This window comes from Pocillopora verrucosa, chromosome 11 (assembly GCF_036669915.1).
Source record: "Pocillopora verrucosa isolate sample1 chromosome 11, ASM3666991v2, whole genome shotgun sequence".
Classification (NCBI taxonomy): Eukaryota; Metazoa; Cnidaria; class Anthozoa; order Scleractinia; family Pocilloporidae; genus Pocillopora; species Pocillopora verrucosa.
Genome location: NC_089322.1, coordinates 18,645,918 through 18,672,848, shown reverse-complemented (window position 1 = coordinate 18,672,848; position 26,931 = coordinate 18,645,918). Strand labels below are relative to the sequence as shown.

General features: G+C 38.0%; 2 protein-coding genes and 1 pseudogene across 6 annotated transcripts; all 3 read left to right on the top strand.

The window, feature by feature from the left end:
* Positions 1–1,893: 1,893 nt before the first annotated feature.
* On the top strand, positions 1,894–9,309 carry LOC131777245 (gamma-aminobutyric acid receptor subunit alpha-2-like; annotated as a pseudogene).
* A 3,220-nt stretch (positions 9,310–12,529) lies between these two features.
* On the top strand, positions 12,530–20,635 carry LOC131777182 (gamma-aminobutyric acid receptor subunit beta-1-like). Of its 5 annotated transcripts, none has more exons than XM_066158682.1 (9): positions 12,530–12,778; positions 15,097–15,178; positions 15,610–15,680; positions 16,341–16,414; positions 16,975–17,195; positions 17,685–17,767; positions 18,068–18,196; positions 19,080–19,429; positions 19,910–20,634. In XM_066158682.1, the coding sequence occupies exons 2-9, from the start codon at positions 15,099–15,101 to the stop codon at positions 20,213–20,215; spliced, it is 1,314 nt and encodes a 437-aa protein (XP_066014779.1). In that variant the 5' UTR covers positions 12,530–12,778; positions 15,097–15,098; the 3' UTR covers positions 20,216–20,634. The 5 variants fall into 5 exon arrangements, with proteins under 5 accessions (XP_066014779.1, XP_066014778.1, XP_066014781.1 ...); XM_066158681.1 differs by having other exon boundaries at positions 15,085–15,178; XM_066158684.1 differs by lacking the exon at positions 12,530–12,778 and adding an exon at positions 14,174–14,326.
* Positions 20,636–21,480: 845 nt separating this feature from the next.
* On the top strand, positions 21,481–26,892 carry LOC131777210 (glycine receptor subunit alpha-2). The gene is made up of 9 exons (XM_059093445.2): positions 21,481–21,599; positions 22,393–22,466; positions 22,615–22,679; positions 23,217–23,290; positions 23,765–23,985; positions 24,514–24,596; positions 24,907–25,041; positions 25,207–25,556; positions 25,921–26,892. Exons 2-9 carry the CDS (start codon positions 22,402–22,404, stop codon positions 26,227–26,229), a joined length of 1,302 nt encoding a protein of 433 aa, XP_058949428.2. The 5' UTR covers positions 21,481–21,599; positions 22,393–22,401; the 3' UTR covers positions 26,230–26,892.
* The last annotated feature ends 39 nt before the right edge of the window (positions 26,893–26,931 follow it).

The following is a 26,931-nucleotide window of genomic DNA, read 5'->3' as shown; positions in this document are numbered from 1 at the left end:
TGACAGTTAGGTTACTTAAGATTTAGATGTACAATTGAACGTAGCACGGTAATGGCAGACTTGTAGTAAGAATATTCGTGATATGGAAAATCAATGATGGTCAGAAATAATTAACTATTTGCCTAGGGAAATTGTGCGTGCACGTTTGGGTTGGAACATCCTGAGACGTTGCGTGATGTGTTATTCGTGCAGCAAATAGTGCGTGCGTGCGGGTGTAAATTACAGAAGTATTGATCGGCGTTTAATGGAAAACAGCTGTTAAATTCAAGTTGATAGGAAATAACTTGGGATTTTAGTAAATCACGAATAAGTAATGTCAATGCTGGTTTTCGCAGTTTAGGCGTGTATTTCCGTTGTCGTAGCAGATAAATAGAATCGCTATCTTGTAACAGAGAACTTGAGACTTGAAATCTTTTGAATGTAGAAAGTTCGGATATTGTATGGATCGTAAATAAAAGCAAGAAATCAGAAAGATACAGTCCTATTGATTATCGAACCAGCGCTCCACAGAGATTTTCCTTAACGCTGTAGAGAATTCTGCAACATTAATGATAGTTACAAATATTGTTGACAATGAGACAATGAAATCACTTGATGAGTGAGCAAACATGACACGAAAGTATGGTTTCTTTATTTTTTTCCCTATCTCAAATATATATGTATATATTTGTTTAGGATATATTCTTATCTTATCAAAAAGGTTTTGACAGAATAGATTGAAGGGACAATTTTTCATGGTAGAGTACAATTGCTGCGGTAAAAAATTTCAAAAAAAGGTGTAGTTCTCCGCTGATGTGAAAGATACATTAATCGTGCATCACTTTCTTGATGAGAAAAGAAAAGGGATGTAAATATATTTTCAAATTGGAGCGTTTTTTTTTTTAACGGGTGTACATGCGAAAAAAAATTAAGAATTATAGCCCTTTTCCCTTCATGATATTATTACTTTTTCAACTTTAAAATTACTGACAACTGATAGTGTTCTTTTTATGAGGTGTAATCGTTTTTCCCCACACGATGTAGTCATTTCCAATGTAGATAGTGACGTTTCGCCTTCATTTTACTAGTCTACAGTCATATTGCTGGTGTTTTATACCCAATGCTATTCTTCTAAGTACAGCCAAGAGATGCTTTTAAGGATCTTTGAAATCAGCTTAGCAAGAACATTATCTCTAGGATTCCATGGTAGTGGAGCAAAGTTTCAATCTACGAGATTGAAATCAGTATGTAAAAGAGAATAAAGCTGACACTAAAAATGACGCGCGCGGCCAAAGACAAAGGCACGACGCGAGAACTTTTTCATAATGATGGCTCAAACTGAGCTGCTGATGGCCAGCCATCTTCGAGAATTTTGTCCAAGTTTTGACTAATTTTTATAAATTCAATAGGCTTTTAAGACCCCGAGAGACCTTTGCCGCTATTGAACGTGGCTTTGTTCTCGATCCCTTTCAATTATATGAACAAACACAAAGACTAAACGCTTGTCGTCACAAAACGTAGAACTTTTCCCAGAGGACACTAAAGTAGTTTTACAAAGAATGCAAAAGTTAATTAATTCTTGATAATCGTAATCAAGCATCCGTGGATGTTCATGCAAATAGCGATCATTTGATAAGATAACGTGCAAAACGCCAACAAACGTGCTTAGACCAGTCCAGAAACCGTTAATAGAAATTAAGGGATTGCCCAATAACCTTCTCAGTTGGTGAGTATTCTCTAAACTGGTCTTTAAAATTCCAATCGCAGAGCCGCACGGTTATATTCAGTTTATAATTGGCTGTTCAACTTTTGATATTAGCTCTGACGAAGGCTAACACTCGTTACTTAGCTTATCTGATAAAGCTAAATCAACTCTTTCTCCACCAGTCATGCTTTGTTGATTCATAACTTTCCATTCCTGTGACCTCACGTTTTGTAAGTTTGTAATCATTCAAACTGTAAGTTCGTAAACTTTTGTAAATTTCTAATCCTTCAAACTGAACTGAACCGCCATTTTGAAATGTGGGTCAATCAATCTCTTTAGTTAATTTGTATAGCTTTTGGACGAGAACATTTTGAAATCTTAAGTTAAATGCGTAAACTCGCAAACTGAAAACAGTAATTCCTATTTTAAATATACCAATGTGTTTTGTCTTGTGTCCTATCAGTAGAAGCCTGATATGCTTTGTTAATTGACCTTTTCTAGGACCCTATGGTTCGTAAGTTTGCAATCAAAACCGAGCTATAATTTCGAATTTAGTATAACACAATCCCTATGGTATATTTGTGTAGCTTTTAGACAATAACGTTATCGGATATCGTCCAGCTAAAAAGTCCACGTGTCTCTTTTGATTACGCTACTAAACTCGAAAAATTAAATTAGCAATCTTAAATTTCGGTTACCCAATGTCATCGTCTGTACTAAAGACGAAATTAAATGTCTTTTTTTGGCCCAACCATCTAATAAAATCCAGTTTCCTTCTCTTCCAACAATTCTTGGTTGTATGGTAAACTCTTTCAGTAATTTAAACTGATGCGTTGTCTTTTCCAGAGTCTTTTCCAAAGAAATATGAAAGCAACGAGAACACTGTGGATGGATTCAAAGATAAATTTGTGGGTTTTGCTGCTACTAGCCTCCGTGAGATCGTAAGTTACATTGCTTTTTCATTCACAGTCAGACCTAAACACGTTTGAGCCCGGCTCAATTGGCGGCTACCACCAGCCGCTTCGTATACATATCACGCCGATCTACTGTTTTAACGGCGGTGCATTTGAACCCCTCTGAGCCGCAGTTTGTGTTTAAAGAGAGTTACTAGCTTGTCTTTAATACGCAGCATTTGCGTTAGAAGCGGAAACACTTCTATAGCACCACGCCGGCTACTTTGCGGCTTATGTAAAATACCCCAACTCGCACCAAGCAAGTGATGGTATTATTGCGCGCTCTTCTGCAGACAGAAGATTAACAAAGTGTATTGTGTCGAATCACAAAGTGTAAGATAGAGAAATTCCAATCGCCAAAACGATTCCTATCAAATATGTTGAAAATTCTCTGAAACGTTTAGTTATTTCGGGAAGCCAATATTTCTGGTTTTTGTTTCATTAATAAAAACTCTCTCTAATATATTTAGGTGCAAATTTTGCTGCAGTTGTTGGGTTTTTGCTTTAAACCGCCGCGCACACCATTACAATACCCGCATATACAATAAGGATTTAGCTGCACTGTTGACACAATGACATGCTGGAAAAGTTCACACTACAATATAAAATTTGACTTGATTTATTGCAGAATCCATTGTGGAGACGATGTAGTGACCAGCTTTTTCAGTGATTACGATAACGCTATGCGACCTGGCTTTGGTAAGATAATGCTATCACTAAACCAGTCAATATTTATCACCTGTGAGGGAGGGGGCAGTTTTGAAGGATTTTTTGTGGATCACATGGTTTTCAGGGGGACGAAGGAGGGATTAGTCAGAATATAAAGTGGACTGTTGAGATTTTGTCTGCCAATGAGGGTGAACACTAGAATATTATAGAACCTAAGGGAGAGGGGTCAGGTAAATTTCGTTGAGACAAAACCTAAATCCTCCGACCCCATCCAGGTGATAAAAAACGACTCATCTCAAGTCACTAGTTATGATAAAGAGTATACACTACGGGAATTTAGGGCTATGAAGAGCACGCGGGAAAGAAACTCTGGAAATGATAAAAAAAGTAAACTTTTAGGATAATAGTTTTGATCTTTTTGTGGCAGCAGAACAAGCCAAGGCGACCATTGTCGATGCCGATATATACGTGGAATCCTTTGGAAACATAGAAGAAGCAAACATGGTATGGAAACGACTCTGTCTATTTATTTGCTTGTTTTTCTTGAAATTGTTTTTGGTAAATTTTCCTTTTTTCTCATTTCTCACTGGCTTTGTGCGCTCGTTTGTCGAAATCTCCGAGCAAGTCATCTTGTTTACGTATTTTGTTTGTTTTTTTAATTGTTTCCCTTGTTATTAGCTTTTAAGAGACCAGTCACTCATAGCCGGGGATGGGAACGGGGAGAGGGGTATGCAGGAGGATTTTGAAGAGGAATTACATGGTTTTGAAGGAGAACAGAGAGGATCAGTCGTCGCCAACCGATTACCATGGGAGGAGTATAAAAAACTGACTGCCAATGAGGGGGTGGGGGGGGGGGAGGATGGGGAGGGGGGAATGGGGAGAGGGGTGTGTTGGAGGATTTTGAGGAGGAATTACATGGTTTTGAAGGAGAACAGAGAGGATCAGTAGTCGCCAACCGATTACCAAGGGAGGAATATAAAAAACTGACTGCCAATGAGGGGGTGGGGGGGGAGGGGGAGGATGGGGAGGGGGGAATGGGGAGAGGGGTATGCAGGAGGATTTTGAGGAGGAATTACATGGTTTTAAAGGAGAACAATGAGGATCAGTTGTCGCCAACCGATTATCAAGGGAGGACTATAAAAAACTGACTGCCAATGAGGGGGTGGGGGGGGAATGGGGAGGGTGGAGGGGGAGAGGGGTGTGTTGGAGGATTTTGAGGATGAATTACATGGTTTTCAAGGAGAACAGAGAGGATCGGTCGTCGCCAACCGATTACCAAGGGAGGAATATAAAAACTGACTGCCAATGAGGTGGTGGAGGGGGAATGGGGAGGGGGGAATGGGGAGAGGGATGTGTTGGAGGATTTTGAGGAGGAATTACATGGTTTTGAAGGAGAACAGAGAGGATCAGTCGTCGCCAACCGATTATCAAGGGAGGACTATAAAAAACTGACTGCCAATGAGGGGGTGGGGGGGAATGGGGAGGGGGGAATGGGGAGAGGGGTGTGTTGGAGGATTTTGAGGAGGAATTACATGGTTTTCAAGGAGAACAGAGAGGATCAGTCGTCACTGACAGATTATAAAGGGAGGACTATAGAAAATTGACTGCCAGTGAGGGGGGGGGGGGAATTATTCGAGTAATAAAGAACCATAGAGCTGAGGATCAGGTCAATATTATTGTGACACAACCAAAATCCTCGGATAATGCGGATAATGCTATCCAACGGATAAATCTGGCGTATAAGTGATAGTAAAACGTATGGCGTTATCCACCGGATAGAGTTTTATCCAGTGGGTAGCGTTATCTAGCCTTCGAACAACCTGGACCAGTCCGTTACAACCTTGGGTATACTTTTAAGTAATTTTATCCTCACTGCCCTTATCCTATGAAATTTATGTGACAACTTAAAATAAAAAAAAAATTAATGAGAAATTATACCGATAGCAGCATATCTAGCACCGGAATCTATTTTGCCTAAATAATTTAAATCTTGTTTTGCTGTGATGACCTCTGATGTTACCAACAGGAATACAGGGTGTATACATACTTCCGACAAAAATGGACGGATGGACGTCTGGCGGGAAAACTCAACCGCACCCTTACCATAAAAGGGGGTGATATAGAGAACATTTGGGTTCCAGATCCCTACTGTTACAATGCACGTGAGTCGAACATGATGATGCCAGATGAAGAAACACACAGCAGTGTCACTATTCAGCAAAGTGGAGATGTGTTGTACAGCAAAGGGTGGGTACATACGCTTATTAACCCTTCCACTTACAAGATCTCATTAGTATTTCTCCTTACTGTCTGTCATACAACTCTTATGATGCTAGTTTGTAGAATCTGGCATTGGATCAACTACTTATCCTCTTATTGATGTTTGTCTTTATTCTCATCGCTTATTTGTTTGATATTGCATCGATATTGTAAGGAGAAACTCTGTCTTGGTCACTCAAGGAAGTAAAAAGGGTTTTAATAGAATCAAAAATTGTATCCCGCAGTTGCGTTTACCGCTAAAAAGTAGTTCTTAGGACTTAATTGCATCAGGACGCTTTCTTTTAAAATTTCTTCTAGAAAACGCTGAATTTAAGTCACATTTTTCAAAGTCAGAATTCAACAAACGATAGCTTTGTTGGTGCGTTTCTGGACTCTGATAAACTGGCAATCAATCAGCTCATTTCATCATGTAAATTTAACAAATTAAATCTACCACAATTTTCCATTTTGTATAACCCTACTGATAGTAGAAATGACGTTAACAATGTTCAAAACTAAAGTGAAACCACGAGGTGCAGCCGAGTGATTTCTATGCAAAGTTTTGTCATTGAACTAGTGACATGCGCGCGCAGATAATTTTCAAATTTGTATGTTCACAACATAGACGCTGTATCTTATTAGCTTGTCGACTTCCTTACAGGGTAACCATACTCGCTTCATGCAACATGGATCTACGTACTTTTCCACATGATACACAGAATTGTTTTCTCACGTTTGGAAGTTGTAAGTAAAGAAAAAATATTTTTTTTAAACGATCGGATAAATATTTAGAGATTGCCGCTGATACTATAGCTGATACCAATATTTTGTGTACAGGCAAATACGTAGATTGAAAAATTTTTAACTGGCTTCAAAATTATCACATAATTCTACATAAACAGTTGTATTGATTTTCAAGAAAGAATATTAATCATAGCGCCTGACTCTCACCCAATTTTAAGCAGACAATTAACAGATAGCTTCTCGTAAACGGCATGGAAAGAATGGAAACATATTTATGAAAAAACGACATCTCTCCTTATCAAGTTCCGCGATTTCCTCTCTTCCTAACCTTTTAAATCATAGGGACTTGAAACAAAGAAACGTGCGCTACACGCAGATATAGTTTTATGATCATATTTCATTCTCACTGTCGTATAGATAGTTACACCACTGAGGACATCGTGTTTGAATGGAACACAACTGAAGTAGCTGTGGGAACAAAGGCGATGGCTCAGTTCGTATATGAAGGCAGCAAGTTATCGTCTGACATAAATGTCTTTTCCATAGGTTAGTTATTCATAGGCAATGGACCGCATTTTCTATCAATCGCGAGACGAAGGTTGAATGGTTGGAGAATTTGAATGCGTCACGATGAAATTTACCTGATCTCCCCATGAGGATCTGTGATATTCCTTTGATATCCCCCCCTCCCCCGTCATTGCCAGCTAAGCAGTAGATTTCCAATAGTCTCACTATACTCTGTTGGCGAACACCGATACCCCCTTCGTACCCCTCGTTCCCCATGTAATCCCTCCTCAATCCACCGACCACCCCGGCGATAAATAATGTATGGTACTTAAGTGAAACCACGCTTCTCCAACAGAGTATAAAAGGAGGATTATGGAAAATTGACTGCGAATAACCCGCTAATAAGGGGGAATATAAGACTGTTACAGAGCCATGTTGGAAGGGGGGGGGGGATAATGACCGTTCCCTGAGCGATCAATGCGCGCGATGCAATGGTAAATAAAACAGAATCACTGGCGCTGTCATCGATGTAAATTTATATTTTTGTTCAGGAAATTATTCCACTATCACCGTGACTTTCTCCTTCAAAAGAAGAATCGGCTACTACATCATCCAAGTCTACTTTCCAGACATGTTCGTCGTAGCACTAAGCTGGATTGTTTTCTGGATGGATAAAGATGACATGGGCAACAGAATGGCCTTGGGAATCACTACCATATTGACCATCATGTTCCTCCTCGGATCCTTGAACGGGACCCTGCCTAAAGTGAGCTACCCCAAGGCTTTGGACTGGTATCTGTTGATATCGTTCACCTTCGTGTTTTTTCATACATTCCATCATACATCATGGAATGTATGATCGTGTTTGTACTGACTCTGAGCGCCAGTGAAGACAAAGAAAAGATTAAGTGTAAGGTATGTGTTTTACAGTTAATCGACGCGCGGCCCAGCCTGGGTTCTCGTATGAGATATTTAAGTTTCGAACATGCGCATTCGTCATCGAATGGATCCATGAGACTTCTAAGTTTAAACCGCCCTCTTTCAGATTGTCATTTTATGGAATAAACATTGTATTTTATCAGCTCCGGGGGTTGAGCTCAGGTTGAGAAAACGCTGGAACATCTGTTGTAAGGTTGTCTCGACCCTATTGTGTAAGGAATTTCGAATACAGATTTGCTTTAATTTGGATATTACATGGTTAATCAGGTTAATCACAGTTCGGAGGGGGGCAGGGGGGGGGGGGGGGAGGTGGAGAGGGAGATTAGTATCGCCTTCCTGATGATTTCTGAAGAATTTAAGCCATCTTATAACCCAGAGGTCACATCCAGCCGGAGCAACTGCCACTTTTCACGGCATATTTCCTATTTATTCTGTACGGGATGCTGGTAGCTCGCAGGTTCACCGTAGAATTTAGATGGGAACCAACACCATATTATTGTATTCTTTGAAAGCATGAAGTACTGAAGAAGTAGTCTGAAGTGTGAGCCTCTCGTCACTAAAGTCACTAGGACACAAGAGCTTCATCACGAAAACTAATTATGATCCAAAGATTTAATCGGGTAACAAGTTTTTTAGAACAATAATGAATATTCACGTCTCCCTATGGTAAATACTGACATTAAATAGGGCTGCTTCCTCTCAAGATCAATTATAATTTGAAAGCAATTGTTAAGAAAACGAAAATGTACAGACACTGTGCATCAGTATTGTGCACGAGTTCTTGTGCAGTTTTCCAAATCCTCTCTCCACGTCTTTTCTCTTGCCTTCCTTTAGGTTAAAGAAAAGCCTTTGGGGAGAATGATTTCTCAATCCATTAAATCAGCCATTGGTGCAAACAAGGGTGCCGACTCTTCTGTAGCCAACAACCATATCACTTACAACAAAGGTTTCGGAGACGATGATCTCGAGATGGTTGACCACGCGAGCAAATCCGATAAATCTGTTGTGGATGACTCATCTCTTGCAGATCTCATCGGCAAGAGCAAAAAGGAGACAGCAGCAGACTTTGTTGACAAAGTATCCCGATATCTCTTTCCACTTTTGTTTATTGCATTCAATGTTGCATATTGGGTTTTCTTTACCATTTTTGTGTGAGACTGATTAGCTGAAGACCGCTTTTGAAACTGAAAGAGCATACACAAAAAAAATTTGCCAAGGGAACTCTTTGAAGTCGAATCCGCTTAACAATTTCCTTTGTACTTGTTAACTGACTGATTTGATTATATAGCTGCAGTCAGCATAGAGCAAGTTTTCCATCGCACCCTTCACTTATATAAATGAAAAGCAACGGAAAGATATATTACAACGGAAAACTTAGTAAGTTGAGTTTCCCTCAAAAAGGCAAAACCTTGGCAAGTGTTCTTAGCGAGATATCTATACTAGCAAAAACCTGGCATGCCAGTTTTGGAAGAGGTCACTTATAACAAGAAGAAGCACAGCAACATTTTTCATGTACACTGAAAAGCAAAATTTGTGAGAAATAGCTGGTGAGGATATGTCAAGTGTGGCGGATATTTGCATCGTACTTATCTTATTTATTTGAGTATAAATAAAAAATAAGCTTTAAAGCAAAACAAAAAACCACGGACCATGATTGCACCGAGTGTTGCACAACAGTAATGTGCATTGTCGTGCCACTAATCCTGATCGACATGAAGTTTTAATTCTGACTAATTAACATTTTTGGGTTTAAATTGACGTGACTGAATAAAATAGCTGAAGTATTTGAAACATGTCGAGTCATGCTAAGTAATTCTTAAAGAAAATGCATATTAACGTGATTGTTGTATTATTCGTAATCTTTCTGCAGCTCTTTTTAGAGAAATCATATAATCCTGTTGCGTGAATTTTTCATTCTTGAAATAAGATATGTCTTTAGAGTTACTTTCGCTTTCAGTCGTTCCTAGGGCCCTGTCCAAAGTAAAAAAAAATTTCCTTTGAAAACGACGTATTTTTGTTGCGAGCTTGCCCATCATAGAAGCCAAAGGAAACGTTTAATGCGAGTCACATCAGTCAAATTACCGAAGCAAAAAAATTTGTTTTTGCTTCTGATCTCTTTTAAAGAACACGGTTTCAACCAATCATAGCTCGTGTTTCATCGAGTGAATGGGAAGGTAATAGGGATGAAAATCGCTTTTCGCTGAGAGAAAAAGACGAACTAAATGCATGCGGAGGATAGTTTGTTTCTACAGCTCATTGAGTGGGCTGAGATCGAGTTCCTGTCACTTAGCCATGTAGGAGTTCCTGTGTAGCCACAAGGTCATATTCTCCGATATTTCATGACGATTTCCTGTTATTTTCCATGCCAAAAATACTTGTCTGATAATCGGTACTCGGAAAGTCGGCCCACTTTTTACGATATCTACCTCAAGGGAAGTCAAATAATCACAATGATCCTCACTTATCTTCTTCTCCTTTCGTTATACTGCCTTCTGCTTCGCAGTACCGTAATTATTCATTCTGGGTGCTTGTCATGCATATCACTCAGACAGCACTCATATGAAGAGCAAGCTATGCAATGTGTTCGAAAACTGAAAAATATTTCCGAAATATTATGAAAAACATCCAGAAATCATGCAAACAAACAACTGACCGCCGTAGGCCAGGGTGGGGAAGGGAATCCGATTTAAAATGTTTATGGAGACTACGAGATAACCCACAATAAAAAGCACGTAGAAAGCAATCGCCCACCTTGATCTAATTACATTTCTTCACCACACTTTCTACTTAATTACAAAATCATAAACATTTTGAACGCACCGTGATGCACGAAAAGCCTAATTATTAAGGGGTGAATCAGAGTCACTCTTGTTCACCCCAGATAATTGGCTTTTCTTTTCGGGATAATGTCTCTTCAAATAGGTAATATTGACTGCGCTGTTGCATTAAAGAAGAAGCTCAAGATTCCTCAATTATTATGCGATTATTACAGTCTAACCTGCGTTAAGTGGTCACTCACGGGGAATGGCGCTTGACACTGGCTCTACAGAAAAGGGGTATTACAAAAAGCGGTACAGGGCGCCATTTTATGCCATAATAGAACCATAAATGTACAGAATCTTTCTCAAAAATAGTGACCATTCAATACAAGAGGAAGACAATACAAAAAGGCCTTCTTCAGACTTTCTAAAGGGACACCGCGACTGCGCAATAGATGTAACCGTTTAACAGAGGTACAAATTACAGTGATTCAGGGTAAACCATTTCTGGTTTTCGGCAACCGACCACTTTAGACAGGGTGACTGCTAGCATTGAGCAATAAACATCATTAAACCTTTTGTTATAAATATTTTGGACTTGTGATCAAAATTTATTTTATAAACAGGTTTTTCTTTACTTCTGCATTCTTCAGACTCTCTTCTACTCCTCTAGCATTCACATTGACGTTTTTTGCATTTTATGTCTCTTTCCACTTTTTCATGTTCAGTTAGTCAACCCCCTTAACTTCCAAGATATGATTGTCTGTTAACTGTCCCCTGTAATTGTCACACATTTTCTTGTAAACTAATAACGAATATTTTGTGTTAGATCAAGATAACAACTTCTACCTGATACGTTTGAGTATTTTCATTGCCTGTTTGCGGGATAATGTATGGATATTATAGGTAGAAGTTACATGTTAATCACTTGGAGCTGAAAGGTTAAAGTACGTTTGAGCTTGCGTGTAGCTGTCTGCTTATATGCCCTGATCACAATATAAAATTGATTGAATTCTAAACCTGGCATGATCATTATCTATTTGGATAATGGATTTATATTATATGTCTACTTTTCAGCTTCATTGTTTATCCTAAACGCCTCGAGCAGCAACCTGAAATCATTTCAACTCTAAACGCCATGGACCCCAAAGATATGACGATAAACTGAGCATTCACGTATGTCGATGTTGTCTTTCAGTGCTTTGACTAGTCTTGATCAAAGTTAAACGATAAAACCTCACCAAAGGTTAAAAACATATGCCTTTTTTTCCTCACCTAAAAAAACAGAAAGGAGTAGTGATAACTGTGGTTTGTGGTGAGCAAAGTCTGTTTCAAATTTAGAAACCAAATTTGAAAGCATGACACATGAGTGTTTCTTCAAAGTAAACTATTTAACCATGATAAATGACGCACATCCAAACTAGAACTAAATGCAAAATTGCGCCTTGCGTGATTCATTAGGACGCACCATAAAACTCAACTACAACCGCGGCAAATACAGCAAAGTTTTTCGTAATTATTTTGTCAGCGCAATTACGTTTTGCCGTCAGATTTCAGACAGACACCACATCCTCGACTTGAGTGCAATGCGGTGTCTTCGGGTATTAAATTGACAGGAAATTGGACATTTATTTTCAATCTAGGTGAAAATATGTATAAAATCAGATGACGTAATTTGGGAATTTATTTTGGCGAAAAATGAAAATCTAATCCTTACTTAAAATTAATAAATAATAAACATAGTCAGAGTTCGGAGCTTTTAAACTTATATCTTCAACATTTTCTCACGTCTGCAAAGGCAAAATGAAATAATCTTTCGTTTGTTAACTACATTTTTTTAACACCTGACCTTCACTTGTCAGCAGCAGCAAAAAGTCAAATGTAATAATAGAATCCGTTGTTTATGTTAGTATTTAAAGAAAAAATGTCCCTGAAGCAATTTGTAGTGTCAGTACATGTTTACATAAGAGGATTAAAACCTTTTTAAAGATGCTTAACTACTCGAAGTGATTTTGAAGGTGTTTCGTGTCGGATTAATGCAGGGTTACTTTGCGCACCGCAAGGAAATTCAACGCCAACCGCTGGATTGACAAGATAATACAGCTAAAACCAGACCTGGAATTTTAAACAGTGCCTTCAGAGAAAATTAAAACCGGGGATGCTAATATTGTCCCAAATAACCACGCACATGCAACTGAAAGATTTGACGCCTTTAACTGATCAGATCGAGTGGTTGGGAAGCCGTGAACTCGAGATATAGATTGGTAGGTAACGAATGAGACTCACAGTCAGTGTTTTGTCCTCCAAAACCTGTTCAACTTTCGGAATGAGAGATTTATAAATGTAATGAGTTCATCTGGAAAAGCTTTGTGTATAATTTAGAATCGTATGGGGGTAAATTGCGTGAGCAGCTGTCACCATTTTCCTTTAAAGGAATTCCATTTCGCCCAGAGTTCTTATGTAATAACTTTGGGGAAATATTTTCTAGAATTGCAGTGATCTGGTTTATCATTTAAAAACAGGAAGAAGTCTTGCTGCTCTTGCTTGTAAACTGATATGTTCTTCCGAATTAATGGTCAGTTAGTATTTTCAGTAGGACCCAATTTGCTTTAGATTTAACTCCAATGATATATTCTCCGAGATAAAGACTTTTCAGATCTCACTCTGTATATGCTCCTTATACTCCTTTTCCAGCATCAACTCAGTTGTCGAGAGCTCTGATTGATCTAAGCGAACTTTGAAATGCTGAAATCGGCAAAGGAAAGTGTAGGACTGCTTTCAAAATAAATTAATATACAGAAGTTTTGGTAACCGAAGCATCCTTTTTTTTTTTTTTTTTAATATGCGCGTTCTAGTTTGTTTTGCTTTTAATTTTTTGGTCGATCTACAACTGGTGCAAATTAAAATTTTCTCCGTAGTCAACTTGTATCGGCTAGAATGTATAAGGAATTTTCAAATGAAAGCTTAGTTTTCCAGCTTTACCGCTTTTATCTTTTAAAAAATAATCCGTTTTATTAAATTGCTTTGTACAGCCATGTTTTACATGTATGCAATCGGAAAGAATTTTTAAAATTTCTTCCCTAAGTAGCTAAGAGCATTTATTCTAAAAAAATGACTATTATAGATGCATAAATCTTTGTTTGCTCGTGTTGCTATACGGCTAAAAATTTAATCTTTTTCTTAGGAAATTTAATTAAAAGTCAGAAAAGAATCATGCATTTATCACGTTTGTTTTTGTTTAATTTTTACACCTAAAGAAAGACGTGGGATTTTTTATTTAAATTCATGAACACTGAAACGACAGAATACCCCAGATACTCGAAAAACGTTTTATTTTTGTCTAATTCGATCGAAAAATGATGAAATAATTTCGGGTTCATTATTCTAAATGAAATATCAACTAGGGTTCAATAGTATTTTTAGGTGAAAAAAAAAATGCAAAAACCGTACGCCTGAGCTAAAAAATTGTGCTGAATCGAGGGAGCTTTAGATCACAGTCTCCGTAGAATTATACATCACCAATTTAAAACTCTAATTTTCTTCATCAGTTCGACTGTTATTTTCGTTCGTTACGTAACAACAAAGGATTCGAAACGTCAAGTGCAACTCCATCCATCACCAAATTACGATTAATAAAATTCCAAACATTTATGCCTATTTCCTTGCTGCGTGAAATGAAACAATGGTCAGCTTCTTGTGTCTGGGGTTTTGGTTATTTTCATGGAAACAAAAAAACAGATAAGATCTGATTATCTATCCAATTCAGACCTTGTTTCATGTGAGGTGTTTACAAAGATTCTGCTGTTAAAAACGTAAGTTATTAAATGATTTTGACTCTCTATAACTGAAAAGTTCTCGGAATCTCCTATTCCACTCTGACAAATACAAGTATTCTTTTCTTTCTTTTGTCGACTGTAAGCTAACGTCGAATACAAAGGCAAAGGTACGTAACAGTTAAAAGGAGACAAATAACGCACAGTTCTGAACAATGTTATTATGCTTTCCTTTAATTAAAAGAAGCGTTGACAGCGAGTTCTTGTGTCGTCTTTTTTCATGATTTCATAGCACAATAGTAGATTATTTTCGTACAAAGTTTTGGACTGGAATTGGAGTGGAATATGGGTAGCGAGGAAGGATTCGAAATATATATCAACATCAAGATCTCGGAAGAAACTAAAGAAGATCCTTGCACAAATTACTGACGTTGTTTTGATCCAAGTTTTCTCCGGCCCTGGTCATATATAGTCGAGTATAGTTGATGGTACAAAAAAAGTGTGACTTCTTCAAATGTTTCGAATTTATTTGTTCTCATTTGCGGTATTTTGGATAAACATGTTGTTTGTCAGGGAAGCTACGCATTCCCTAAGAGCTGATATCAGCAAGGCGGACGCAATTATGTCGAATACCAACAAATTTGAAAGGAAAAAACATCAATCCAACAGTCAAGCAAACTTCTGGATAGCTTGAGTCTAACAAAAGAAAAAAAACACAAATCACCTATTTGCATACTTATGCTTGAGGACCAAAGTCTAATCAATACGTTAATGTCATTATAACTGACCTTTCTCAGTTTTGTATTTAGCAATGATGAAAGCATTCCACACGAAGAGTCGTTACTCAAGTACAAGGGCGCTGTTGATTCTTCTTCTCACAAACTCTGGAAGGTAAGCGATGATTCCTCATGGTTACGGAGATATATTGGACAAATTTTGTTTTCGCATGCGACAATTATTATTAGATGAGGACTAATCAGTCTGGCGTAAACCGCATTGCGGGAGTATACAATATTTATACACAAAGAGAATTTTTACAGCGAAAGACGCTCGCAAGTTTAAATTTTCAAGGCGGGTTTTAGAAATTGACGCTATGGTGGCTAAGGAAAGAAGTTAAAAAGCATTTTCAGCCGCCCCCATTTCAACTCCGCGGAACAGTCATTTTCCGACAGTAAGATAGCTTAATAAAATAATATGCACTAATCTATTGCACGACCTTGTATCTCGACACCATTATTTCTATTATAATTCTTATTAATATTATTATCATTAACATTATCTCTAATATTATCATTATAACTATACATAATCAACTTTTACAGGGTCTTTTGTGGAAGTGATCTGCTGACCAAGTTTTTTACCGGGTACGACAAAGCAATCAGACCTAACTTTGGTAAGATGCTATTCATTGACATTTTTTCTTTCTAATATCAAACAGTAAGATGACAGACTGAAGAGCAATAATTCTGTAGGGAATCCTTGACACAGGGTTCAGACATCAATCCTTAAAAATTCAAAATGTCCAGCGATGACAAAGCTAAAGGTGTAACGCGCATATTAAGCTAACGTGTCCTTTCTGCTCAGGCAAAGGGTCATTACATTTTTGAAAGTTTTTTTCAGCTTGTTCTGCTAAAAAAAATATCAGACAGAATTAAATTTCAAAGACTCTGCTTACAATCAACCTTACAATCTCTTAATAAAAACATCACAAGAGAGGATGTGCTCGTCCGGATTGCGAAATGTTGATAAGGTTCTAAAAAAAATAAAGAAATGTTCGCATGTGTTCTTACATATTAATTAGATTCGTTTTAACCGTTTTTCCTTAAGATCACGATTACTTCCGGCGTACCTTGAAGTGCTAGTTCAAAACCTTATTGATCTCAAATCGGTAATATCAATGGGTAAGGGAGGCGAAAAGGGGGGGGGGAGGGGAGGTTGCGTGCATTAAGAACTATTTCACTATTTAACTGTACTGTCATCTACAATCGTTCTTGATGTGATCTCTCACGACTGGATTCGATTCCGTTGTTAACTATTCATAAAATGCTTTCAGATAAAGGGACACCTTTAACTGTCTCGGTTGACTTGTATGTGGAAGCTTTTGGAAACATCAAAGAGGCCAACATGGTAAGTAAACAAAACAAGTCGGTCATTGTAGTTGACCCTTTAAGTCTCAGAAGTGATCAACATGAAACTTAGATTATCTAGCAAATAGCTAATGAGAATATTCAAACTCAGGTCGAAGTTGATCTAACACCAAATTCTCACACCTGATTTAAGATATGTCCAGCAGCTAGACGGGAGAATTACTCATCAGATCTTGGGGATTAAAGGGTTAAATCAGAGACTACGTAGACCAAAATTGGTTGATAATACAGAATAACTCCGCAGGATTTGAGAGGATAATATGGTTTTCAGGGAGGGAGTGGACGTTAAACTCTAGCAGAATTAAAAGGAGTGACTAAAGAAAATTGACTGCCAATGAGGGGGATCATTTGAATACTACAGAGCCTCAGGGGAAGGGGAGGGGGGTTAGGTAAATTTAATTGTGGTACAACGAAAATACTCCGATCCCCCTCCCTCCACTCTCCCAATAAAGAATGACCGGTCCCTTAGAAAGAAATTTGATACCTTGATAAACTGTTTCTTTTTTTATCGCAGTTTTCATGATTTCTTTTCACGAACAGGAATATTTGATATACGGCTATTTTCGCCAAAGATGGAAAGACTTACGCCTAGCTGGAAGGCTTAATTACACCCTAACCATAAACGGAGCTGACATTGACAGAATTTGGGTACCAGATCCCTATTGTTACAACGCCCGCGAGTCAAATATGATGATGTTAGATACGCAGCTGCATAGCAGGATATCTGTTGAACCCAACGGTGACTTGTTGTATAGCAAAGGGTAAGTAAAAGTAAGACAATATTTTACTTCTCTCAAATAGGCAGCAAGACTGATAAGTCAGTAAGCTAGATGGTGAGAGAGCAAGTGAGTGAGTGAGTCGGTAAGCATCAGCCATGTAGTTTTGTCGATCCGCTGGTCAATCATTTGTTAAATGTTCAGTCTCTGAGTCGATCAAACGGCCAGTCATTAGGTCAGTAGCTCAGTCCTACAGTCACTTAGCCCGCTCGCCAGTCAGTCGGTCAGCCAGTCAGTTAGTCAGTCGTTCAGTCAGTCAGTCGTTAGCCAATCAGCCAGTTAGTCAGTCACACGTTAAGTTAGTCGCTCATTCAGTTAGTCACTTTGCCAGCCAGCCAGTCAGTCAGTAATTCAGTTCTTTAGGTCAGCCAGTCTGTCAGTGGCAAAGTCAGTCAGTCAGACAGTTACTTAGTCATTAGGGTCATGTTTACAGCACCCTAAGTTGATTCTTTTCACTTATATTTTTTTATTCAGAGTGACGCTATTAGCCTCTTGCGACATGAATCTGCGGAATTTTCCTCTGGACTCCCAAAGTTGCTGTCTGAAATTCGGAAGCTGTGAGTAAATCTTAAACTTTCGGCTGTGAACGTAAAGAATGCTTAATACTTAAAATCTTAATTAACCCCCCAGATCTAAGAAGTAATTCTCCCTTCCAGCTGCTCTATATGTCCTTTTAAATTAAAGGAGGAGAATTTGGTTTTATATCAAAAATGAACACTTAGGCTGATCAGCTTGTGTATTCTCATCACTTGTTTCGTTTAAAATGTTTTAAAGCTATGAGGAGAAGTTGTAGGTCGGTCAATTCTAAGAGTTAAACGGCTAATAGTGGAATACTCTGCATGTATTTTGTCCTGCAGATGGATACAGCACAGATCATATTCATTTTGAATGGGGACCTGCAGGTGTTTCTGTTGGAAATAACGAAATGGCCCAGTTTGAGTACATAGGCAACAAACTTTCCTCGGGCATAGACGAGTATAGCGTTGGTAAGAATCATTTCAAACGCTGGATTTTTCAATTCTATTAGCGTAGCGACATCTTTGTTACCAAAAAATTGCTTCCTTTTTCATCAATTAATAAATACTGCGTCAGTTGATCGATACAGAAAAGAGATGATCGAGTCAGAAAAACTGAATATCACATATATTGCGAAGTATGAAAAAGACTTTGCTTTGTAATTTCACGAATGGGTGATTTTTTTTTTTGGTGGGGGAATAGCGGGAAGAAACGTTTGCGAATTTCTGTTCTGACAGCAGAATTATTAACCTGGAAAGTAACGTATCGTCAAGTATTTGTTGGTTTATAAAGAATCAGTAAACAAATCAGTTCTATTTTTGAAAGTTAAATTTTGACTTAAAGAAGTTAATTTTTGCGGCGTTTTCTTTCGCATTTTCTTTGATTTTCGTAAGCGTCTTATAGCAGATCGAAAACAGTCCGCTAAAAATTAAATCGTGCGAATTTCCAAGCTAAGTCCAAACTTATTTAACCCTTTTAATTGCACTATTTTTTAGATCCTCCCTGTTTTAATAAATCTGGGATAAAGAAATGGTTTATCCTAGGTAGCAAAGTTGTTGCCGCGAGAAAACTCGAAAAGCGCAAGAAACGAAAAAATATGTATGTATATGAGCTACGTGAAAAAAGGGACTAGAATTGCCATTATCGCGTTGTGCTATATAATACTCTATAAAATACAATTTGGTTTTATCAACTGAGTTTATAATGCAAATTGATCATCGTAAAGGGTTTCTAGAGCTGAAATTTCGACCGTTAGCCCTTCGTCGGATCGAAAAAAAAATATAAATAAATATTAAATATGAAATAATTGTAATGGACTCACGCTTCAAACTATATGATGTATATGTTAAACAGGGAATTTCTCGACGGTCACAGTCAAGTTTACATTTGAGCGACGAGTTGGTTACTACATAATTCAAGTGTATCTTCCCGACGTTTTGGTTGTGGCTCTGAGCTGGATTGTTTTTTGGATGGACAAGAAAGAAATGGGGGACAGAATGGCTTTAGGAATCACAACCATATTAACCATCATGTTTCTTCTTGGTTCTCTTAATGCGACCATGCCTCGAGTCAGTTACCCAAAAGCTTTGGACTGGTATTTGCTGGTTTCCTTCACGTTTGTGTTTCTGTCGCTAATTGAATGTATGGTCGTGTTTATACTTACCTTGAGGTCTGGCAATGACAAGGATAAATCAAAATATAAGGTAACCGTCCTGCCAATTGATCATGAGCACTTGTTTTGACGCGGTGCTATTTGTGGTTGCGTTAAGGTGTGACGTGCTGAAAGCAGAACGAAAAATATTTTTGCGTCAAGCAAAAGTTCATGTAAGGTGATTCTACAAATTAGTTGAAAGGGTTTATAGATTGAAGGATACATGGAGGTCTTTTGGTTTAGGAGCAGCCGTTATTCATTGCTTAATTGGGAAGGAATGGGGTAGAGGGTTTTTCTTTGTAGAATCGCATAGTTTTCAGGGAGAACGCAGGTGGGATCAGTCTTCGCCAACAGAGTATAAATGGGAGGGGATGTCCCCCCCCCTCCAGGACAAAATAATAACTACTCCCTAATGTGAACCAAGAGAAAAATGTTCACCTCTTCCATTCATTGATATCAAAACTGTTTTTAGGGTTTGAAAACTTTTCTCAGTAACTCAAAAGGCTTCCTTGCTTTTTTTTTTATTTTGCAGTTGAGTTCAATTCCTTTATCAACATTGAATATCAGTGAGCTGAGGCTGCCTCCGCTTGAAAATTGTGTTAACAGAAACAAAAAAGTGAATATCAATGGAGAAGCTCACATGCTGTGTTCTTCAGAAAAGAAGGACGGAATGATTAAAGATGATAGGCTGCCCAGATATAAGATTGACAGCAGTTGCGAGACAACAGCCGCTGATCGCGTTGATCGGGCTTCTCGATTTTTGTTTCCAGTGTTTTTTGTAATTTATAATATCGTTTACTGGGCTGTATACGCCCTTCCTGGAAAGAAACTTGAGTAAGCATCACAGGAAAAAAAGTGAAACGAAACCAGCCATATCAACGAATAAGCAGACGGTTCATGCATAAAATGTGAAATATGTTGATTTTGTTTAAACTGCCGCATCAATGATTAATTTCGGATTCCTTTACCTGGCTGAGAAGCATGCAGATTGAAATCAATGTGACAAGCACACGTGCCGAAGCATTTAGGTTCTAAGTGAAATATTTTATTCAAAGATTTTTTTTGAGAAACTCTACTGATAAACGCGTTGCTAAAAAAGGAAGACAGGTAGCATCAAGTCGACCATAAATCACAAGTACTTACATGCAATAAACAAACTTGCCCATAAAGACATATAAATAAGGTGGAAGACAATTTTACAATGACATCCACAACTAAACGTTTCGAAAAAGAATTAAGGAAAATAAAATGATTAACAAATGCTTACGTATTGCACGATGTTTCAAATCTATTAAAAACTGTCAACTCAAGAATTCTTGAAGATAAAATATTCCCTGAAATACGCTGATAATCCTCTCCTTCTCGAGCTTGTGAGCAGAGTTTCTGGCTAGGAACAAAACAGACAGAGAGAACGTTAACTGAATTACGTGCCCGAGCTTCAAATACTAAAAAAGTATATCTTTACTGCTTTTCTTTTGCTTTCAATTTTATCATGAGTCTTTGCAGTACTTCCTGCTTTCCATTTAAGGCCATTTTGATATCAACAGGAGATCAGAGATCATAATGAAGAATTTGCGAAAGCTTCACATGGCATTAAGAATTTTTTTCAGTCTGCCAGTTATGAAATTCTAATTCACATCATCAAATCCATCACTGTAAACTCATTTGATCACTATTTATGGCTACTTTGGTTCTATCAACTGAGTTTATAATGTAAATTGGTCACCGTAAAGAGTTTCTCTCTTTACGGTGGCCAATTAACATTAGTCAACTCATTTGATAAAACCAAATTATCTTTTTACACCACGATTTCTTTAGAAACTCATCCTTGAATATTCGTCGCATCAGTTGTGAAACCAATAATTTTTTCTCTTTTTCTCCTTGTTCATCATTGATATCATCTGCTTTATTATTCTTTGTAGCTTTATTTATCTGCGCATTATAATTCTCAGCGTGAAGCGATTTATGCGTCTGTTTAAGTCAACGGTCTGCTAAGCAAAGATAAAAGCAGGCCCCACAGTGCAAGTAGGTATCAAATGGATGTTATTGTTTATAAAAAGGAGGAATAATGCGTGATTGAAAATGCAAATTACATCAAAATGCAAACTACCAGTCGAACAAATGCAACGGAATGATGTTTACTTAAATTAAATGTGCTCGTGGAAGTTGTGTGGCAATCGATTTCAAAGAGAAGTAGATTTACATAAGCTTAAGAAATTCTGGTAAGTATTCTTCTTCTACAGCTTTCTTTCATTTTAAGGAAGCTAAGGAACTTTTTCAAAAGTTAGCTCTGTACGCGCTCATTAAGTGGGCAGCACAACGGTTGTGATAGTTACGTAGGCATTTCATAAAACCTCTTTCATCAAGGGAACGTGAACTCTTGATTTCTCTTTGAGAGAACAAAACGAATCATTGTGTAGAGATTTCAACTGACTCATAGCAAGTTTCATAAAATGACAAAATGATACAAAAAACTCGAGATCTGTTTGTGGTAGCTTTCTAACGTAATTACCGTTTGTCTTCTGTATCGTCAATTTGCATGTAGAAACACGCATTCGTCTCACTAAATACGACTTCACGCTACACACCTCCCTACATATCGAGCCCTTTCAATGACACGCCGAATAGAAAGCGAAGGAAAAGGAAGCGACGCAATATCATTGCGTCGCTTCCTTTTCGTTGTTGGCGGCTATGTTAAACTCTTATTATGCAATGTCAATTTGTGGTATCCTAAGCTCTACAATACGCATAAATTGCTCATCATAATAATTATCATAAAACAGAATTTCGAATCGCATCGTTATATTTAACATTCACAAATCTATCAACTGAACAGTTAAACTGAAAGATTTTGACTCTAAATGGTGGGTAACGACATAAAAGAGCCATCTCGTCGGTGTCGCGAAACTCGCGCAATTCTGAATTTATGATAAGGAATTGTCAGCCTCCTTATCACGACCAAACAAGCTTGCTTTGTTTGCTTTCTTTTCTTTTTTTTTTTTTTTTTTTTTCTAGGAAAAAAGGATGACGCAATTTGCTATTAAAACTGTTTTCAAGATTATCTTTTCCATTTTCCTGCTATTGCGATTGTAAGTATTCCTTTACTTTGCATTCTTGACTCTTTTCAGGACACTTTTGTTATCGCCGTCGTCAATCAACTAATGATTCAACTATTAGACATCTATTAAGTCACTTCAAATATCCGACATATGATTGCGTCTTTTTCCTTCCTTACAGAGCAAATGGTGATGTTATTTCGACATTTTTCTCTGGCTACGATAAGGCAATAAGACCCAACTTTGGTAAGTAAAGAGCAACTAGCAATCAGCAATCGACGGGATTTTTTGAGGAGGGGGGTGTGAGGGAAACATAGAGGAACAAAAAAAAAAGGCGGGGGGGGGGGGGCAAGGAGAAGTCAGTGTACTATCCTTTAGTCGCAAAAATGTCGTTCTTTATTTTGGACTGAAACTGTTCAGTTAAACTGTTCAGAAAATTTCGTTGGCTGTAAATGCAAAAAGAAAAACTTTATAGGTCATAAGATCATTAGAAAGGTTAAGCACTTCCAAGAATTTTTATATAAGCGAGAGAAGATCAAGAGAGAGTCTACTTTTGCGGTTTCCGTTTCCGAAACCCGCATACCCGCATACCCGCATACCCGCATACCCGCATACCCGCATACCCGCATACCCGCACTCGCAATAAAGAGAGACAAACCATTCACACAGGTCCAAGAAATAATCTGACGCAAATCGTAGTGCTCAGTGTTCGGCTTAGCATTAGACATGGGGGCGATTGCAAATTTTTTGACCTAGAGAACTTGTGAACTTTTGTTTCTTTAGAGGAACAGAAGCCCACGATCGTCTATTGTAACTTGTATGTGGAATCTTTTGGAAACATTGAGGAGGCTAACATGGTATGTTTAAAGAAGTAAAGATCAGATACTTGATAGATGATGACAATCTTCTTGGCAAAAAGTGGAATAAATTGTTATTGCGCTTCAAGCCAAATTGAAATGAATATTTCATTAGTGGTTTCCTCAGGGCTTGTAACAAGAAATCAGAATCAAAACCATCTGATAAACAACGTTAAGAATTGAGGATGCGATCGAAATCTGAAGTATTAATTACTCTTTTAAAATCCTGGCCTGTGTGACAATGCACGAAAATTGTTCGCAACTGGATACCCAAGCCGGTTTATAAAGCCAGCAGTTTCACTTTTTTTATTTATCTCTGTTTCATTTTTTTATCTCTGCGATGTAAATGATAAGATATAAACGCACTTCAGGGGGGGGCAATTTCGCTTCAAAAAAATACAAGTTTAACTCAGAAATTTGACTATAGCAGACTTCAGGTGCAGGCTAAGGAAGGCTTTGCTTTTCATTCGATAGGAATACAAGGTGTACACCTATTTTTGGCAGCGTTGGACGGACTTCCGCCTCGCTGGAAAGCTTAACTACACCCTTACCATAAAAGGAGGTGATATCGAAAATATCTGGGTCCCAGATCCCTACTGTTACAATGCACGCGAGTCGAACATGATGATGCCTGACGAAGAGACACACAGCAATCTTAAAATTAAACCAAACGGAGAAATAATATACAGCAGAGGGTAATTAATTGACACTAAAATGAAACTCGGAGGACTACAAGTAATTCAGGATGATAAATGGCCATAGCATCAGACCCATTCATAGAAAACTGCTCAAATTTGACAGGAAGCAAATGGAACTCTTTATGAACCAGTCATATTTGCTTATTCTTTCTTAGTAATTAAGAAAACAAAGAACCGATAGTTTTTCAATCTATACTATGCACCCTCACGACCACCGAAAACACATCCAATCAAGCTAGTTTTAAGCCTCATGCATCTACTAGATAAAAACTAAGTTTTAATTGAGCGAAATAATTTTTTCGACAAGAACGTGCGCAATTTCAGTCTTGAATGAATTGCTTCAATTTAAAGTTTTACGTTTTACATTGATTAGTGATAAATGCTTTCACATGGCCAGAGGCAGGGAAATATGAATGCACGGCAGATTGTCTGTTTCGCTTGTTTAATTGCGTTTTTACCGCGCATATCCTCTCTTAACCAACTTTTACGAGTCCTTATTTGCGTCAAAATTATTACATAATCCAGGGTTACTCTTCTCGCCTCGTGTGTTATGGACCTTCGGAATTTCCCAATGGATTCCCAGAGATGTACCTTGAAGTTTGGAAGTTGTAAGTGACGTTAAATAACAAGTTTATCATATCAATGTCAACATCTGAACAACTGTGTACCTACCCCTTCTCTAACACAAAATTAACCATAATTTGTTATCAGTTGACTATTGTTGGGTTTTGGGACGGGTAGGTGAGTAGCTGCTTATATACTGACATTGATCCAATTTTTCATTGCAATTCAAGTCCTCATGAATGTCATATAAATCAAACCTCAACCCAGATGTCCTGGGCAATTCCGTTTATTATTCATTATCACAGAATCTTTATCTAGCTTTTTTATGTTTGTCCTCTACTATGAAACGTGAAGATGGGTACACTACTGAGGACATCGTCTTTGAGTGGATCGCTGACGAAACAGAGATTGATGTAGGAAACAAAGAAATGGCGCAATTTGATTACAAAGGCTCTGAACTGACATCGGGAACAGACGTGTTTGACACAGGTCAGTCGAGAACAATGCAAGGTAGCATTTTTTTTGACAACACGGAGGTCAAATGTCAAGCATGCGCAAATAGACCTCTGTTCGCTTTCGTTTTTGATATATCCTCATTGGTCTCTCATTAGTCTCTTTATGTTTCATGACCCTAATTTTCTGCGTCATTTACAGGAAATTTCTCAACTTTGACAGTCACGTTTTCATTTAAGCGGCGCATTGGTTATTTCCTCATCCAAGTCTACTTTCCAGACATTTTTGTCGTGACGCTAAGCTGGATTGTCTTTTGGATGGAAAAAGATGATATGGGAAACAGAATGGCCTTGGGAATCACCACTATATTAACCATCATGTTTCTTCTTGGTTCTCTTAACGGGAACTTGCCCAGAGTCAGCTACCCCAAGGCTTTGGACTGGTATCTATTAGTGTCATTTAGCTTTGTGTTCCTGTCGTTGATGGAATGCATGGTCGTGTTTCTTTTTGCATCGAGAGCCAAACAGGATGAGACACAGATTAAATACAAGGTAAGCGTTCGATCGTTAATTAGCGCCGGGCCCGGGAGAGGGGGGGGGGGGGTTGGAGAAAGGATCACATGGTTTCCAGGGGGAAAGGAGGAGAGATCAGTGATCAATCGTTGCCAACAGGGTATAAGGGGAGACTATAATATAACATTTCTGTCACAATAAAATTTACATGACCTCCTTTAAGCCTCTGTGTTATTCTTTAGATAGTCCCCTTGGCAGTCAATTTCCTAAGTTACTCTTTTGGAGATGACTAATCTCTCCTCCCTGAAAGGCATGTGATTCCTCCAAACCTTCCCTTTCCTCTCTCTCCCAGGCGATAAGTAATGAATGATCCCTAATCCAAGTAAATATTTCAATTTCCTAGAAGAACGATATTCCTCTAACGAAAAGATTCTCGTCATCCCTGAGGTCCGTGATTGGTTCAAAGTCTTCTTCAACTAACTCTCCAAATGGAGGAGTTTCAAACATTGGTTCTGGTGACGATCTGGAAATGGTACACAGGGCAACCAAAGTTGGTAAGATCGTGGTGGACGATAATTCATCAATACAAAGAGAGAGGAGTACCAAAAGCAAAAGAATGGAAATGATAGCGAGCAAGATCGATAGAGCATCGCGAGTTCTTTTTCCATCAGTTTTTATCCTCTACAATATCTTCTACTGGACATACTACTAACTGGCACAAAATTGATGTATGAATGCCGCTTTTTGCTTACGATGTTCAATGATAACGGTGATAACTATAATTTAGTAATAATGTCGACAAGAACGAGTTTAATAGTTATGATAATCTGCCTGTTTTTGTCAATATTTGATTGTTAACATCATCTGTAAGATCTGCCTCTCAGAGAAAATATCTCAGAGAGGCATGCATTATGGCATTTTTCTTCTCAGAAGTGAGCAGTGTGCGACTGTGCAACGTCCCCTTGTGTAATGCCAAGTACATGCCAAGTAGTTGAGAAAATTGACAAACTCCCCTAGGAGCCCATGGGCTCCTGACTCCCCTTAGTTAGGTCCAAATTCTCAAGATGCTGAAGTCTTAACCATGGTAACAGACGCTCCTTTTAATTACCAATAAACGAATTGAAAGAGGAAATCATATAAAAGGCTTTTTACCAGCTTCCCAAAGAATAATCAAACTTAATTTTGTATTAATCTAATGCATTGTTTTTTTAGTTTTGTACATTGCATAATGATTAGGTCTACTACAAGTCGTATTTCTCTGAAGAGGTAAAAAAATTATAATAGTTTATGGGAAGTTATTGTAAGATCGTAATAGCGTTTTAGAGGAGATATTTTTAATAGAAACACATGAATCAAAATATGGAAATATACCTGTTACAAGGCAACTAAAAGTGGACCTGGTTACTTCCAATTG

What these genes read in the sequence shown, in the direction of transcription:
- LOC131777182 (XM_066158682.1), top strand. Translation starts at nt 15,099, where the DNA reads ATGATGAAAGCATTCCACACGAAGAGTCGTTACTCAAGTACAAGGGCG. An exon ending in ACATCAAAGAGGCCAACATG is followed by an intron (nt 16,415 to 16,974) that starts GTAAGTAAACAA and finishes TTTCACGAACAG; the next exon opens with GAATATTTGATATACGGCTA. An exon ending in CTGTCTGAAATTCGGAAGCT is followed by an intron (nt 17,768 to 18,067) that starts GTGAGTAAATCT and finishes TTTGTCCTGCAG; the next exon opens with ATGGATACAGCACAGATCAT.
- LOC131777210 (XM_059093445.2), top strand. Translation starts at nt 22,402, where the DNA reads ATGACGCAATTTGCTATTAAAACTGTTTTCAAGATTATCTTTTCCATT. An exon ending in GGCAATAAGACCCAACTTTG is followed by an intron (nt 22,680 to 23,216) that starts GTAAGTAAAGAG and finishes TTGTTTCTTTAG; the next exon opens with AGGAACAGAAGCCCACGATC. An exon ending in TACCTTGAAGTTTGGAAGTT is followed by an intron (nt 24,597 to 24,906) that starts GTAAGTGACGTT and finishes TGAAACGTGAAG; the next exon opens with ATGGGTACACTACTGAGGAC.